Source organism: Anguilla anguilla, chromosome 14 (genome assembly GCF_013347855.1).
Source record: "Anguilla anguilla isolate fAngAng1 chromosome 14, fAngAng1.pri, whole genome shotgun sequence".
Classification (NCBI taxonomy): domain Eukaryota; kingdom Metazoa; phylum Chordata; class Actinopteri; order Anguilliformes; family Anguillidae; genus Anguilla; species Anguilla anguilla.
Genome location: NC_049214.1, coordinates 38,097,353 through 38,115,640, shown reverse-complemented (window position 1 = coordinate 38,115,640; position 18,288 = coordinate 38,097,353). Strand labels below are relative to the sequence as shown.

Here is an 18,288-nt window from a genome sequence, read left to right as displayed (position 1 = left end):
AGCAGCCACTAAGACTGCTGAACTCTGATGTTTCATGAGGAGCAGTGACTAAGAGTGCTGAACTCTCTGATGTTTCATGAGGAGCAGCGACTAAGACTGCTGAACTCTCTGATCTTTCATGAGGAGCAGTGACTAAGACTGCTGAACTCACTGATCTTTCATGAGGAGCAGTGACTAAGACTGCTGAACTCACTGATCTTTCATGAGGAGCAGTGACTAAGACTGCTGAACTCACTGATGTTTCATGAGGATCAGTGACTAAGAGTGCTGAACTCTGATGTTTCATGAGGAGCAGTGACTAATGTGATGTTACCATGGAAGTGCGAGGGAATGGCCACTGTAGTCTAAAGCACACCCTCCTTGACCGTGATGTCCGTACACTGGCCAGAGACGCAAGGCAAAACAGACAAGCAGCTCTGTGACAGCCGTCTGCAAACATCAATCAAGGGAGTGGGCCGGCGGCTTTATCAAGAACAGCCCTTCGAGAACTTCACAGAGAGGGACACTATGGTTGGTGTTTCTTTTATTTTGGCAGTTACCTGTGTCTAGCAGGCCTACAAACACCGCTACTTGTCTGCCAAACACCCACGCAGACAGGTACTGTGTTTTCACACTTCTGTGCGTTAGGAGAAGCAGCTATACATGTTTTGAACAGGCCAATGTTTTGCAGTCAGTGATGACTAAAAAAACTGATCCTTCAAAAGGTTTGTCTTTTACTTTTGTTTTTTAATAGTGCCGAGGTGCATAGAAACTGAGGATTACGTTCAACTTGCCTCAACGCGCTTTTATAATTCCCACACCGTCAGATGTCAGCCGACTTTATTTTATAATTTTCCTTTCGCATTTTCACATGAATTCCCTGCAGGAAACTCGTCAGGTTGGTGGCTGCTCTGCGCTGCCTCTACTGGCATTTCAGAGAAAATGCACCGCGCCGTTGTTGTCCTGCGTTCTGTGACATCACCGCCGTCATTACGGACCCCGGCAAAGAGGTTTTAATTGTCCTCCTTTCATTAGAGGCGCCCAGAGCAAATTAAACTGGTGGCTGTCATAATTGAGGCCACATGTTTCTTTTATAATACCCACATTTTAATGAGCCAACACCCCCCCCCCCAAGCAAGCAGTCAGGCAACATTCATTTCAGACTCTTCCTCTCTCTCTACGCAGTCCACCCGCTCGCGCGCTCACATGTTTTGTGTCCCCTCAGGTTCGTTTCCCCGAAAATTCTGTTCCTCAGCGGACGTATCAGGAGGCAGCCACCTCATCAAGATTCATGATAAGCAATCATTAAAAAAGATTACATTTCAGGTCACTGGAACAATCTCAATTACTCACGTAATTAATACTAATTGAGCACAATTGCACCAGGTGGATATTGGAACACGAGCTTGTTCTCTGATTGGTTGCTTCATCCGTATAATTACCTAGTTTAATGCACTTAGCGAAAGCAGTAATTTGTTGGATGGCACCAAAATCACTATGATTGGTCTCTCAATTTAATTAGTCCTGTATTTATTATGGCCGGTAACCAAAGAGTTATGTATTCAAAAAGAGACAGTGGATTTTAACTGCAGGCTTCCCAAATCCAACTTCATAAAAAATAGGATCTTACCGATCATGTACAACAGCACTTATCTAGATTTGTTTCTTTTTTTTTTTTTTTTTACACATGCATAGCCACCTTTGCTGACTTTTAAATTGCTTTGTGTTTTGTGAGAAGGCAGTAATTGCAAAAATAAAAAAAATAAAAAAGATTCAATATTTTCCAAGACTGAACACAGACAGGTTCCCGATGAACTGAACCTTTAGCAGTGACAACCTCCTTCTACTGATTAAAAGTCTCCAAGCCAACCCGAGCACATTCTCACCAATCCCCCTCCCACTGGAGATGGTATCAATCAAATAGCTGCTGCTCCACATTAAAAATAAACTATTTCAGCTGTCAATTAGCTATGATATTGTACATTGGCATTTTGCCAGGCAGATTTAAAATGCTGGTTGTTACTAATGATGGTGATACGCGCTAAGACTCTCTAACAACGTATGAATACTGCTCAATGAACCGGTGTCTTTTTGACCGGCTGTAGGGGATTTTGCATAATTCACACTACGGTGTCGTAGCGCTGTTGAAAATGTGAGAAATGGAAACTGCGAAGATTGACGCTGAACAGACGCTGGGAAACTCACCACAGAGGCTAGAACTGGCCCACATACAATGCCAAATGTTTACAGTGCAAATGTATTAATTCTGTTTACATGGCATGACACACTGGACTTATGATAAAATGGCACTCTTCAAGACGCTTGTCACATGACCCTGATAGACCGCAAAATCAGAGGGGTTCAGCGGAGCCGATGATCACAGCAGAGCTGCCTGCGGGAACAGCGCATTTCAGAAAGCCTGACATGCCTTCCTGAACACTCCACAGGCCACACACTGCAACAGGAGAGCTAGCGCCGACTAAGAGAAAGGCGTGTCTTTCGCTGACACCAACAGATTAAAAAGTGCAGGTCGACTCAGCACTGGCAGGATAATGGATAACCTAGATAATGGATAACAGAGGATAATGGAGCGCTAACTTAGATCATTGGTAATGGCTGGATAATGAAGCTGTAAACTAGATAACGGATAAGGGTAGGATAATGGAGCGCTGACTTGGATAATGGACTGGTAACCTGGATAATGGATAATACCCCCCCCCCCACCCCCTTAGAAAACAAGAGGTTCTCCAGCCACTGAAATGAACAGGAAAGACCTCAAGAAACAAAAACAGGGAACTCGGGCTCTTAAATTCGCCCATCACAGGGGGGGGGGGGGGGGGGGGGGGGGGGAAGAGTGCTGTTAAAATGTGCACAAAGCTCACAGTTTTCACACAATATTCCTCAGGTGCGAAGTGAAGAATCGCAGTTAAGCAGTCTGCATTTCTTCATGCCTTCTTCAAACACTATCCACCTAAAATTCTGCTCTGCAGTGGCGTGTTTACTCAGAATACGGTACAATTATTTTTGCAGCATATTTATTTTTAATTCACTGCTTATTTATTCTCATTTACATTTGCCTCAGATCGATGGTTTTATAACAGCGACGATGAAAAGAAAAGGCTTTACTGTGGTAATGAAGTTTCGCAGGGTGCGAATGTTTGATTTCGATCAGATGTCCGTTTATTGATTCAGCGCTGATGTTTATATTGAGTTGTTTAGAGATAGTGATATATGAAAGCCAAGGACCAGGGTTTCTCTTTCCTCGTTCTATACATGCACGTGTCGTAATTTCCCCCCCCCCCCCCAAAAAAAAAACCCATGAACGTAATGAAAAAATAAAACAACACGCTTGTTCCAGTTTGCTGGACAGTCTTCTTCCTCCTTCTTGTCCAATGCATTAGCGTTTTTTTTTAGCGTGGACGTGACCGTTTATAGGCAATCTGTTCGGTTGCACTGACAGGAACAGGAGAAGTGGCCTGCCTTGCTTACGCGACGTTAGCAGAACGGAAGGGGAGTGCGTCGCGTGGGGGGAAGCAGCCGTTCACAGCGTTTTCGCCGCCGTGGAGTCGCTCCGGTTTTAACAAGGTTCGTCCGGAGGAGACGACTCCCGCGTCGTCACAGACGTGCAGCGGGTACCGATATTTTTTTACGATTATGTCGCTCGACCGCCCACGCCATAATTCGTTTAAAATCGTTCTGGTTGTTATTACGGTCCCGCTGTTCCGGGTGATTTCGCTAAGACTGTCGCACAGCTTCCTCGCCTCGCAAAACACACCCTTCCAAACCTTTCATCAGCTTGTGCGCGTAAATGCTGGCTAGAGGGCTTATACACCGAGCGATGTGACATCATGTGTTTTTTTTATTTTTTTAAATCACATTTCAGAAGAGCATTTCGCGTAACATGCACTCTGTCACCCTTAATAAAGAATCGCATACACTCACAAATAATTTATGAGAATGTAACGTCACGTCACTGAATTGCGTTATGCATGCATCGCCGGGGCTTCAGAAATGTACACACGCTCTTTAAACTGTGACCATCAAGTCTGCAGCGTTTGCTTTCCTATTTTAAAGCCCATTAAGTTCACAGCGTCTGAAATGGGCCAGCCGTTAGCGAATAAGAATTGAGTCTTCCGCTTCTTCAGTTGGAATTAGATCCAAAATGTGACAATTTGCAGAACACTTATGATGCATCATGAGTTAACACGAGTGCTGGGAATTAAGTAAACCAGCTTTGTAAGAGAAAAATGAGACGTTTTTCTTTATTGTGTGGGCAGATATGGGGGATACACTGTATGCAGGCATTAGTGATGAGGACATTTGAAAACTGGGGGCTGTTTGTCATTCTCTATACCACATTAAAGATGCATATAATTAGCTACAGGCTAATTACATCGGTAGCGACTGTAATAATGATAAAAGCCTTAAGCAATGATGCAGTTTTGCGCTTTGTGTTAATGTGTCCTTAAGTCAAAACCGCTCCCCTAAGTGTTCACCTAAGTTCTGTTCATTTTTTCAAATAGCTTGTACACACAGAGTTTGAAATGAATCAAAATGCACCACATGACTGACAGAATAAAACAGCCACTGAGGTGAACATATCCGACCTGCCAATAAATGTCATTTTATACAACAGCTGTATGAAATGTCACATGCACGAAAGCCACATGTCTCACACATTAAAGCAGCATAGCAAAATCTCTTCAAATCGTTCAAAAGTGATTTTGTACGCCAGCAGGCCCTGCTTTTTTCCTAGCGCTAATGGCCATTGCTGGTCCTGAAAGGTGAGAAATGTTCGGCTAAGTGCTGGACAGGGACATCTCCTCGGAAATTAAACGGATAGAATAATGCAATGAACTCAGAGTAGTGGATGTCTGTGCAATAGATGAATAAAAAGGAAACAGAACAGAAGGATGGGGAGGCGGGCCATACAGGCAGATGAACGAACAGGCCAGACTGGATTAATGTACAGTACCTGCATTCATTTTCACAGCTTACTTATGAACTGTCTTATAGTCAAAGTGAACTGAAAAACGTGAACAAGCCTGGACTCCTGGAAAAGAAATGGAAACGAATGACGGAAAAAGACGGAAAGCACGTGGTAAACCAATTAAAATTTCAGCGAGGAAAAAAAAAACTAAGCTACAGATGAGAGAAGAAGTGTGCTGTTTGCCTCCAGTAAGCAGTTAAAATCCCATTGCTCTTAACCCTCGTTTCAGTAACAACTGTGGTATAAGCTAGAGCTATGGCACAAGACGTGTGACTGAACACTGCTGTCACAGTCTCCTGTAATGTCTCCCTTCCATTCTATAGTCACTTTCCAAATTACCCATAACCACCCCACTCGTCATTCTACAGCAGTGGTGCGAAACTCCAGTCCAGGGTGTTCACGAGTGTATCGCTTAAGTCACCGATTGGCTGAGGAATCCACACGCCTCGTTCTCAGGGCCTCGATTGGCAGCTTGTTGAAAAAACCCAACGATGTTGCGGGATTCAGTTCGACACCCTTGCCTTGAAGACAAATGCGAGACGTGAGACCGAACTGCTGCACCCATTTGAACGTTGTATGTGAAGGGAAGGTTTCCATACGTTTAGAGAGAGGGGGTGGGGCAAAGTGGAAGTACAGAAAAAGAAAGGGGGGGGGGACATAGCAATAGTGTTGTTATTTTTGTTGGATGGAAGACAGCTAGCCTTCCAGGGGGAGTTATAGGCTATAGCTAAGCTAAACCGTATCGTAAGTAGGAGTAACAGTCCATCTGTACTTTTTCCAAGGAGTGAACAAGTGAAAGGCTAAATCCTTGTGCGTCGGCTGGCTGTGTCCGGATATCTGCTCGAGCTGGGGACGCACCATAAAGATAGAGCGCTTACCCGCGGCCTTACACAAATGTTACAAGCAATACCGTCACGGCATCAGACAGGAACGAGGAAGGGGGGGGGGGGGCGGTTGGCGGGGACTGGGCTTGCAACTCTAAGGGTGTGGGTTCCGTTCCCAGCTGGGGGGCCGCTGCACCCCCGAGCAGGGCACTTAACCTGAACCGGCTCAGTAAAGACCCAGCTGTGTAAACGCGTCGTCTGCAAAAAAGTGTAAAACCGCGCAGGTTGCTCTAGATTAGCGCGGCTGCTAAATGCCCAAACGTCCGGCCAACCGGAGAAAGACATAAACGGGTCCGTCTGCAGATCTGCTCTCGTAAAAACCTACCGAACGCACTCGTGTTCCTCTCCCTGTGAGCCACTCTGCGTCGGTGTACTTGCTAAATAAACGTAGTTTAACTTAAAAAGAAGAAGTAGAAATGTGGAAGTAGCAGTCGTTGGTAATAATATTCTTGGAAGCTGCTGTTGCGTGTTTAACACGTCCCTACGCAGACGTTGAGAAAGGGACATTTGTTTCGGTGCGGATGTGTCGGGGAAGGCCCTCAACACAAGCGCAGGCCGAGGCCTGTTAGCCTAGACGTCGCTAGTTAGCGTCTGGGTTACATCACGAGCCACCTGCGCCTGGGAGGCTGCAGTGGCCTAACAGAATTACCTGCACCACGGGCAGGATCCTCTTAATTTAGTCAGCTGCATTAGCGTCCTCTGGGCGCCGGCTGTTGATGTGAGATATTGCCGCTAGCGCTCGGGGTTTAGCAGCGACGCTCCGCGCGCGCGTCATGGCATCATGGCGACGGCGCGGTGGGAGGCTCCGGGGGGGGGGGGGGGGGGGGTGATATCGGGAGGAGCGAGGGAAGATTTGCTCGGCTAGCCTCGAAACCACCGTGAGCCTCGACACACGAACACCGAAGCGATAAAGCCACCGTGTGTTTCATCGTTGTTCCACGATGACGGAATATGCTGGTTTGGATATGCTGGTTGCCGCGTACGCTTTCAAAATGGACCCAGCTCCCGACATCGGCGGCGAAGGAAGGGGAAAGTCCGCCACTCACCTATAGATCTTGTATCGGGTTGTAAATCCTTGCCGGAATCTATCCACAAAGGAGAGATAGCTCCGCGCGTGATGGAACGGCCCGCGGTCAGAGATGAGCCAATCAAATTGCTTGGAGACATGGTGCTCGGCAACGGACGGATCCTGGCGGGAAGACTGAACTGTTATATGGCCCCATATAAACAGGAAGCAGGTGACCTCAATGACCCTCCAGTTCATGCTTTTCCTGCAGCCTTTCTCTGTTCATTCTCGCTCCATTCTGTGGAGACCTGCAGGGGGAGACAGAGAGCAAGGGACAGAGAGAGGGAGAGAGAGAGAGAGAGAGAGCAAGAAGGATAGAGCATGAAAAAGTGTTTGTGTGGGTATGTGTGTGTGCGTGTGTGAGAGAGAGATTGAGTGCAAGACAGACAGAGCACGAAAGAGTGCGTGTGGGTGTGTGTGTGAGAGAGAGAGAGAAAGAGAGAGAGGAAGAGGTTGGAGGGAGAGACAAAGTGCAAGAGGGGCAGATAGAATATGCGAGTAGAGAATATTTGAGAGACGGAAAGCCAGAAAGCATGTGCGTGTGAGAGAGGCAGAGAGAGGCAGAGAGAGAGAGAGAGAGAGAGAGAGAGAGAGAATAAAAACACTGTCATTACTCAGAAAGATTCCCGGGGCAGGACTAAGTTAAGAAATAATAAAATAAAAGCCTGAGTAAAATTAGCCGGTGCGTCTGACGGAGACAAAGGAGACGGCGCAGCTAAGAGGCCGCCGTCTGCACGGAGCGCTGCTCATTATCTCGTTTATTTTTTTTGTTGACGTCGTTGTTTTCCGTTCTTTCTTTAATCCACCCCCCCGTCCCCTCGTAGCCCCCCCCCCCCCCGCCCCCCCTCCCCCCCGCCCCCCCCCCGCCCCCCTCCCGCCTGGCAGGCGTACGCGCCCCAGACTGCTGCTCGCTCCGCGCTAACGAGGAACGGCTGCCCTTTCGCCGAGGAAGACGGCGAGGGGCCGGGCCGGGCACGGCCTTCCTCCGTCTCAGAGCTAATTGGTTCGGTGATAAGTTCAGACGCGGGCTAAGAGCTCGCTTCGTGATGAAGTGCGCCGTCGAGCTGTCCGCGCGGGAGGTCGCCGCTCGTCTAATTGGAGACGGGAAGCATCCCGCGAACGCGGCCGCCGGAACTCCCTCGGCCAATCAGGGCGGGCCTCAGTGTAAACCCCTGGAAGCGGGGTCTGAACGTTGGACGGAACGGTGCGGTACCTCACACATAACAATCGCGCCTTGAAACCTTCACGCGCAAGCAGCTCCATATTGTGCTGACGCGATATTACGCAGCATTGTTAAACATAACAGCCCATAATATCCTAATATATATTACAGGCCCATATTGTGTTCATTTAAATTACCTACTGTGGAAAATTGTGAAATGAGAGTATTAAAATTTGATGAAAACTGCATATATCACAACCGAAAGATAATTATTGTCTTGTTTTTCTGCCACAAACTACATTTCTTTTTTTTAACTAAAGATGCATTGCCTGGCTACATTATCTTGCATTTGACCCCTGTTGTATTTTTATTTGCAAATTTTTTTTTAAATGATACTTTAATCTAGCCTGAACGCAGAGTTTCAAGTTCAATGACGCAATTAACTCCCCCCCCGAGCGTTTTTCTGAATACCGCTTCCTGGAGAGCGGCGCTCGTCCGCCGCGCTGACAGCTGGACACCGGCACGGCTCGCCACTCCAGCGCCCCGGCTCCCCGCGTCCCGCCAGCTCAAACATTAGCTTTAGCGTCGGTGCCAAGCCTCGCCCGTATCCACGGAGACTAATCACCGCGCGCGCGCGCGCGCGAGAGCCAGGAAGTTCCGTGCGCTAACGTCTCCCGTCGTAAACCGCGCGACGCGCTTCGCTGGCATGTTATTCCCGGTCTTGGGAACATTAAAAAAAACACGATTCGCCGGCGGGTTTGTAGTGCGTGTTGCAGCTCTGTCGAAGCACCGCTGTGACCAGCCAACACCAGGCAGAGCACTGCATGACAACATGGACCTCCATTTGGCTTTATAGATACTGTAGGCCCTTATTTCGTTTTAAGCAATATTGAGATCACTGAACACGCAGTACTGCTAATGCCTTAAAACTGTATGTATGTGTATATGTGTATATATATATGTGTATATGTGTATATGTACATATATATATACACATATATATGAAATCTGTTTTCATTAATATTCTGCAGCTGTAACGGTTAATTCTTTACTGTAATGGAAGTTGTCTATTATAACATATCTTATATGTGCAAAAATGTACACTTGATAGCAGAAATATGTGCTGTATTTTGCCATGTTTAGTCAACCAATCAATCTTCAGGTCGACACGGTGATTTACAGCGGGGCTATTTGAGGGACAGTGAAACTGCGGGCATTTAAAAATCCATCGCGATATATCAATCGCAATATCGATCAGCGCACGCGTGCGTTAATCAATCCAGCCCGTATGATAAACAGACTTCTCCAGTGCTCGTGCGCTCTCCCCTGAGGGCTTTATGCATTCGCAGTAATTAGCTCGCAAAGATTTGAGCAGCGGAGTTTCCGGGATTAGCCGAGTCCTCTAATCTTCTGCCTCTTCAGTTCCGTCCTTTAACGGGAGACACAGCTTGTTTATTATCTTCTCTTTGTAGCCGTACGTCAGCTAACGCGCAAACGGAAAAGTTGATTTCGAGGTGAACCGAGATCCGGAAAACAATTCCGTCCTCGGGCTTCGCTAAGAAACTACGCTGTTGTCAAAATGGCCGCCGCTTTCAAAAGCCACTTAACGCGGACGGGGGGGGAAAAGGAAAGGACGTCGCCGCCTCGGACCGAGCGCTTCTCCCGCCGGAGGACTTCTCCGCAGCTGTCTGGCGGCCGCGCGTTTGCGCCGTTAGCGAAGTTCGGCCGGCCCGGCGCGCGAGGGCGCCGCGAGGCCGTCCCGTGCCGCGCGGCGCACAGACAGGCGCGCTATCGAGCGACGCAGCCGCTCAAAACCGAACCGAAGCTAAAATACAATGATCGTTTCGCAGGGCACATTACAGCACGATACACTCGCCCGGCGCTACGCAGCACGTTAGCGCTCTGTAGCCAGAGGAGCTCTCTCCACGCTGACTGATAAGGGAGTCGTTTTCCTGTGTAATTGCATTTAAGAACTTTGGCCCCTGGCTTCAGAAGCCTGAGACTGCATCATTAAATTAGTGCTCGTCTGCAAAAAAAAACCCCTCATTCTTTCTGCTGCCTCAGACAACAGACCAAAAATAAAACGAATGGGGGACCAAATAAAACGAATGGGGCTAATCCAGCATTAAACAGCGGGACACCGCTATGCTAAGAAATGTAGGTCAGTTTAAGGTTAAACAGTACATGTATACGTACATACATACATGCATACATACATATACGGAGGAGTGTAGCACAGTGGGTAAGGAACTGGGCTTGTAACCGAAAGGTCGCAGGTTCGATTCCCGGGTAGGACACTGCCGTTGTATCCTTGAGCAAGGTACTTAACCGAAATTGCTTCAGTATATATCCAGCTGTATAAATGGATACAATGTAAAATGCTATGTAAAAGTTGTGTAAGTCGCTCTGGATAAGAGCGTCTGCTAAATGCCTGTAATGTAATGTAATGTAATATATACATGAATACATGCATACATACACGCATACATACATGCTTGCATATATTCATACATAAATACATACACACACACATCCATCCACCTCATACATACATAAATACACACATACATACATATGTACATACTTACATAAATACATTCTCCGATACAAGTAACTATGCTACATATGCAGTAGAAATTAGGATAATGCTGGAAACAGAGTTGTAGTGTGGATAATAATTACTGGAGAAAGGATGTAAGGAAATTGTTGGTGGCAAAAATGCAACATTCCCTACTGTATGTCTTACGTGTTTGTCTTATGTATGCTACCTACTGTGGAAAAGAATTTCCTCCTTGAGGACAAATAAACGATCTATCTATCTATGTATCTATCTAATTGGCGAGGAAGTTACGCCTTGTCCCCATCCAAATATACGCTCATGCTAAGGGTAGGCCTCTACCGAGCCTGAAAATAACATCAAACAAACCTGCAAATAGCACAGCTACCAAGCTACACCTGTGTGCACGCGCACGTCAGTTAGCTAATTATGTGCTTCAGGAACATACTTTATATCTGACACTTTATCCTCCGTGTTAATAACTACATTTACAACAGATGTGATCTAAGCAATTTGTTTAGCCTATATGAACTGCTTTTTGGCCATTGTTAGCTTAATCGAGTTTATCTTTGATTTCCCAGTTTCAAAAATTGACAAAATCATTTACGGCTCTGCACTATTTTCAGTAAGATATGTGTCTACTGAAGTTATATATATACTGAAGTACACTTAAAATGGCCCATTTCCCCATACTGTGCTGGACAGTGAAGAGAAGGAGATCATGGCCGCATGTGATTAGTCTCAAAAACTGGTTCAGAGCGGCCAGTGAACCTACCGAATCCCAGATATGCGGCGCTATCATGTGCTATCAATAGACCATCGATTCCGACCAATCAGAGCACTTCTGCCGCAGACAGCGTGGAATTTCGATTGGCTCAAATCAATCGGCGATTGCTCCTGTCAGCTCCTGCCAGCACCTCCCACGAGAATGGCTCGGGAGGCCTCGATCCTCCATGGCAACCCGTCGCCGCACAGATCCTGCATTTTTAATTGGAGGACGCCTTCTCGAAACCGTGACGACGCACAGTCAGATCGCAGGAGATCGATGGGGGGGGGGGCTAGGGGTGGGGGTTGCGTTCGAATATCTCAGTTCAGCTCCCTGACAATTTTAAGTGGATTATAATTTATTTGATGTTAAACCTGAAGAGTGCAGAATGTAAGAGGGGGAAAAAAAATCTTTTGCCACTAGAGAGTTTTCTGTCAGCGTCATTATCTCCTGGGGCAGGCATTAGTCACACTGCGGCGTGTTTGCATGGTCTGCAGAACCGCGGCTGTTGTGTCTGTTTACCTGCCTATTTTTAAAAGCTGCCGAGCTTTCCTGCCGACTCGGCAGAAATCGGAGAGCGGAGCCGGTTTTCGCGCGCTAGGTAGCCGCGCCGCGCCGCTAACCCGGAACGCTGCGACAGTGACTAATCCCCGAAAAGAGATCGTTCAGCGAAGCCCCCTTTAAAATCGTTAATTAGCTCGGGCTAATTTGCGGTTGGCCGCGTCGTCTAATTGAATGTAGAGGCGACGGCGGCAGATGCCGGGAGACAAAGATACACGTATGTGCGGAGGCTTTGTGTAAACGTGCACGTGTGTGTGTGAGTGAGTGAGTGAGTGAGTGAGTGAGTGAGTGAGTGTGTGTGTGTTTGTGCATGTGCGTGAGTGTGTGTGTGTGTGTGTGTGAGTGAGAGTGTGTGTGTGTGTGTATGTGTGTGAGTATGTGCGTGTGTGTGTGTATGTGTGTGCGTGTGAGTGTGTGTATGCATATGCATTAACTGTAGAAGACGGAGCTACTCTGCAATATTAATGAATGGCTACATGCTAACAGGAATGTTCCATTCATTACAGAAGACTGATGTCATTAAAGGCTCCTCCAATGGGCCTAATGTTACTGTGGACAGTAAAATATTTAGTGGTTTAGTGCTATGGGCAGTACGGTAAAAAATGAAACATGGCAAGACAGTAACAAAAATAATGTACTTCACCAATAAGGAAATTCAGCCTTGGTTTCCTTATTTGCGAAGTACATTATTTTTTTTCAAAGTAATAAATAAATAAATAAAAAAACAGGACAACAGGTGACTGAGCTAAACATTGCTCTGGCACCTAGAAATGCTTAAACATTTCTGTTGTTTAGTGGAAACCTGCCAAGGGAAAAAAAGATGTTTTCCTCTGAGCTATCTCCTGGTGCAATATACCGGATGTACTAACAGCCTTGTTGAAAACTGTACACTGTCCCTGTCAAATAAATAAACTAAATCAACTGAACTCATAAAAGCAAGATCTGGCACAGGTTAAACAAAGCGTGAATACTTTGTGGGCCTTTAGCCGTAAGCAGCTTCTACTCGTGGACCCCAAGAACAATTCTTCTAAACTTTCCAATGTTCTACACTTACAACAGTATTTCTTTGCCTTGTTGACCTCATACAGAGCTACATTTTGAAACGACGGCCATTTTTAAAGCTATGTACATACTTAAGTGGCCCAAGATAACTGCCGGACTCAAAGGCATAGCAGTACCCCAACCTGGGATTCAAACTGGCAATGTCTCATTTAAGGAAGCAGTTCCAGAGCCAGTACACTACACAAGCCTACATACAGAATGTACCTGGAGATGTTGAGATGTTCCACCTTCCAGATGTCGGTGTGATGTAACCCCTTTCAATGGGCTACTTGAATGGCACAGCTAAATTTTACAGGATAGATCCAGGACTCTTGACTATACAGATTACTGTTGATTTCTCTTTCAACACAAACACCCACCCCCCCCCCCCCATCCCCATCTCCATCCCATACCAAACAGCAAACAGGCAAATTTAGAAAAAATATCCCATCCCATTTCCAAAGAAAGAGAGAAATAAAGAAAACAAGACCAGGTTAAAACCTAGTATATGACTGGACCTAACGCACGTGATCCGGCCAACCAATGGTGTGACTTCATCACTGACTCAGTCACTCTGTCACGAACGTTCGTGTTTGTAGGGCTGGCCCGGCTGTTGCGGTCCAGCAGAAAGAAAGAAAGAATGGAATGGGGGGTGATGTCATGGTGGGGGTGATGTCATGCCTCTCCCTTCACTGCGCCGGTAATGGGGGTTTTTTCTGAGACCCGCAGCAGATTTCATCAGCCAAATGCCCACGGACCGCTGAAGGCCACAGAGGGGCCGGGGTGCTGAGGATAATGAGAGAGCCCGTTAGCCAGCGCATTAGCCGGGCTCTCGCGCGCCTCAAACGACCGGGCCTCTCCAACAGCCGCCCCCGACTCCCATTTCCAAATCTGTCCGCCCCGGAGCTCCCCGATGGCTCCCCAACCATCGCCGCAATTACGGAGAGACGCCAGATTATTTGGCTGCGGTGATGTACGACATCACAGCGGAATGTGTTTTTTTTTCCCCCCGCGATGCCTCGATAGCACGGACGCAGTAATTATGGGATGATAATGGGGCAATGGGCTCTGCTACATAATCAGTTTCCCCCTTAGCCGTGTTCAGTAAAGGAAAGATGATTTGATTTTTGAAAAAATGATTTTTTTTTTTTTCTTTCCTTTTTTATTACAACAATCGCGCCATTCTGACTCTGACCCCAGTGGTGCTGTTGGCAAGCATGCAGACAATAATGTCCTATCCAAGATAACATGATTTGAAGAGCACCCCCCCCAGGACAGATGCTCAGATAGCCCATGTTCTGTGTGGCAGGCAGTATAATTGCGAGCTAGATCTTCATCGCTCTATGCAAGCGGCTCGCAGTTTACAGCAAGTGAGAAAGGAAAGGAGTGTTTGTCAGTGAGGGGTTATATGAAGAGACAATTCAGATGCAGGTGAAAGTTTTTCTTTTTCACACACTGACACAAATGCATGCACACACACACACACAAATACACAGACACACTGACATTCACATGCACGTACACACACACATACACACACACATAAATACAGAGACACACTGACATTGACACACACGCACGCATGCGCACACACACATACACCCACACTCACTCACACACACACACACACAGACATAAATACACAGACACACACACACAGACACACATATTCCATGGCCCTCAACCTGAAATAAACCAAATTTGAGGAGAAAAACAATTAAATTCTCTAATGAATTGGACATGAAAGCACAGGGACATCCATAATCCCCTATGCACTCATCTGAGAAAATAGCACATCAAGCAATACTTCTGTCCCCAGATATCTCTCTCCTTCTCTCTCTCTCTCTCTCTGTCTCTCCCTCCCTCTCCCTCTCTCTTTCTCGGTCTCTCCATCTCTCTCTCTCTCTCTCTCTCTCTCTCTCTCTCTCTCTCTCTCTCTGTGTGAGAGAGGCATTCTTCTCGCAAATATCAAGCAATTTTCAGAGAATTGCCCTTGGGTTTCCGAGTATGCGTTCTGACTGTTGATTTGTTTACTGAAGAAGACAGCGGATAGCACAGGCTTTCCAGTAACCGGGGAGAACAGGCTCAGGATTCACAATACACTAAAAACTACCCTGGGATGAACCGGGCCCTTGAAAAGGTTGTGATTCCTTCCTCTTGGTCCCTGGAGGATTCTGCCTGGTGGCAGCTGGTGCGTTTGCACCGCGCTGTCTCGGGTTTGAATCCCCAGTGCGGTTCGCCACCCTTTTTACCCTTGAGCGCTGTTATTTACCCCGGTTCCTCCGCTGAAACGCAGCTGCGTAAATGGGTTGCTGACTGCGCACAGTGCCAACGCGCAAGCACAGAACATTTCTCACAGCAAGGGCACCTGGCGCGAGTAACTGACGCGTTCGGACGGCCCCCTCTTCCGTCCCGTCGAAATTCACGCGCAAGCACAAAACGTGTCTTATTCTCGTCGGTGTACACACGGACCGGGGCGAGTTTTCCTGTTGAAATCTATTAATGGTACGCAGCAAAATACCCAGTGTTCGTTCAGCTCTAACAGATAACATTTAGACACACTCTGGTCCAGATTGGGACCAAATGTTATCTGCTTGTGTTGAATTAACACTGTTAAGAGTTGAATCAACACTGGACATTTTACTGTGTGCTTGCATTTGGCACCCATTTCAAGGTCAAGAGTCAGAAAGGCTGGTGATGTCAGTGTGTGACACGCCCCCAGGAACACTGAGCAGCGATCAGCCTGGTTTTCATTGGTTGATTCATTTTTCTTTTCTCGCCGTCTCTGTGCGGCTCATTCTGCGACACAACCTTTATTTCACAGCTTATTTATTTTCCTTTTTTTCCTTTTTGTCTTTCCAGCACCGGTTGCACATCGGCGTCAGTCGGGGAGGAGTTCTCCGGTCTTGAGGGGATTTCCTTCTCCTTCCTGGTTCCTCTCCTCGTTAATATTAGTCAAGGCTAACAGGCCAGACTGCGGTCTTCAGCTGAAGGGTTTGGGGGGTGGGTGGGGGGGGATCAAAGATGGATGGAGGAAGGAACAAGAAGTACAGGGAGAAATGGGAGGGTCGAATTATGAAGTTGCCCGCCCACCCCCCCCACCCCCAGCCCGCTTCCAGTTAACATACAGACTGCCACACTAATGGCCTACCATCTGCAGTTGCCGGGAAACTGACAGAAAGAAGAAAGAGGCCGAACTTTTTTCTTTTTTTTTTTCCTTCTCTCGAGTGGCCTTATTTGGTGCCGGCACAGCGCCCCGTGGGCGGGACTGTCCGGAATCGGAGGGCAGGACGGTCCCGCCCCCGATCAATGGGCCGGGTCCGAAAAGAAAAAGAGAAAAAAAAAGGCAAAGAAAAGAAAGAAAACTAATTCGCTAATGGTCTGAGTTATCGCCCTGTTTACCTGCGGCCAGCTTCGCCGCGCCGCGGTCGGCTTCGGAGGGGGAGATCGATAGCGACGCGTCGCTAACCCGCGCCCCTTCGCCTGTCGACCCGAAGCGCCCGCGGGGTGGGGGGGGGGGGGGTGTTACAGCCCCCTGGCCGGGTGGCTGCTCGGGGCTCTGATTCTGCCCCATCCAAAACTAGGAAAGTCATGAAATCACGATATCACAAAATCACAAGCAAGGCAAATAAACTCATAAAGGCTTCGATGTAGATGTTACGCCCGAGATAATCAAACTCAAACCATTTACAGATAATTAAACGACTAGTTCCGCAAACTAGTCGTTCAAACTAGAAAAATGAAACCTGTGTTTGAAAATAACGTATCGCAAAACGGTGGTTGTCCTTTGTCAAGGCCCACTGATCGACTGCAGAAAATCGCACTTTAAAATCGGAAAATACCGCATTCCCAGATTTTGCGCGTTTGACCGTGGGTGATTAGCAGTGGCGAGAACAATGGCTAATTTCATTACCCTTCCTAAATGTCAAGCCCGTGACTGTGATGGAGTCCGTTAATTAAATAAACCATCAGCATTAAGTACAGATAGTTTGTAGGCACAGGAAGCGTGTCATTTTATAACACGCTTTGCTTGTTTTTAAATGTCGAGCCCAGATAAAGAATATCCCTATTGTGTGTGTCACGGGTACAAATGGAGAGAGTGGCTCAAGGTTGCCATGGTTTCTGTCAGATTTACATCCACTAATGACAGATTATTATTTATTTATTTATTTATTATTTATTTATTTATGAATGATTGCCCAGCAGTTAGGTTTACTCAGTCACAGTCCTAAAATGTATTAAGCATCATATCACATAATGCATAATACAGCAAATACAGTATTTTCTTTATTAATTTCATTTATTTATGCATGTACTTTATGCAGGTAAACCGACACTGTTGTCGTGTCCTCTCTGGATTCGGATTCTCTTGGAGAGCACTTTATTACCTTGGCTACTCCAGCGACACTCTTTCTTAATCTCCACTACATTTTACGCTCTTCACATTGCAGTGATGTTAATAAAATCAGGGACTTTTCATCTCATTCCTGTAAGAACGCGTCAATCATTGTTCATTCTGTGCAGCGTGGAGGATTTTTCTTGCGTGTGGGTTTTGGGGGGAGCCGCACTTGTGCCGAGCGAGGACCAGGGCACTTTCAGGGGCGCAGGACGTCCCTCAGTTTAGATTTAGTTTCAGAAATGAAAAACCTGAACTTTGAATGAACTGGGAATTATATGACAGCCAGGCTTAGAAAACTCACATACCTGTCTCTCATGCACTTCACTATCTCCCTGGAGTGTCCCTTAATTCATGCTCTTTTTTACGAACATTTCCAGAATTTCAGTTTTTTTTTTTTTTTACCCTCAGATTTCAGTGCTTGAGAACAGCCTCGGGCAATGGGCACAAAATAGTTCAGCACATTGCAGGGGACACTGAGGGACACAACATCAAGCATACATGAAATCACCAAAAAACAGGCTGTGTGGCCACTCCACTGCATTTTGAATTGGGTTGCCAGATTTTATTTATAATCTCGCTATAAATCCTGGAACAAAACTTCAGTAGGGTGAGGACTCCACAAAACTGGCAACCATTAGCTGCTAGAGCAGGCGTGGACAACGAGGGCCGTATCTGTTTGTGGTTTTCATTCCAACTTCTGGCCTTAATTACTTAATTAGCCCTAACTTTTACACCATCTGAAAATGAGCTACATTTCCTGATAGGCGCATGAATGACAGCCGAAGACTCCTTCTGTCCCTATATGCAACGTTTCACTGAGATCTAACCTACGAGTGAACCAGTGTTGGTGTAAACAGCCAATTAGCTCATTTAGCCAGGGTAA

At 46.8% G+C, this 18,288-nt stretch overlaps 1 protein-coding gene across 2 annotated transcripts in view; it reads right to left on the bottom strand.

Moving 5' to 3' along the window:
- brinp1 (bone morphogenetic protein/retinoic acid inducible neural-specific 1) overlaps positions 1-18,288 on the bottom strand; it is a 111,993-nt gene that overhangs the window by 67,016 nt on the left and 26,689 nt on the right. For both annotated transcript variants that reach the window (XM_035392432.1, XM_035392431.1), the window contains exon 2: positions 6,900-7,167. In XM_035392432.1, the coding sequence (XP_035248323.1) occupies positions 6,900-7,117 (218 nt within the window). In that variant the 5' untranslated portion in view covers positions 7,118-7,167. The remainder of the gene's footprint in view (positions 1-6,899; positions 7,168-18,288) is intronic.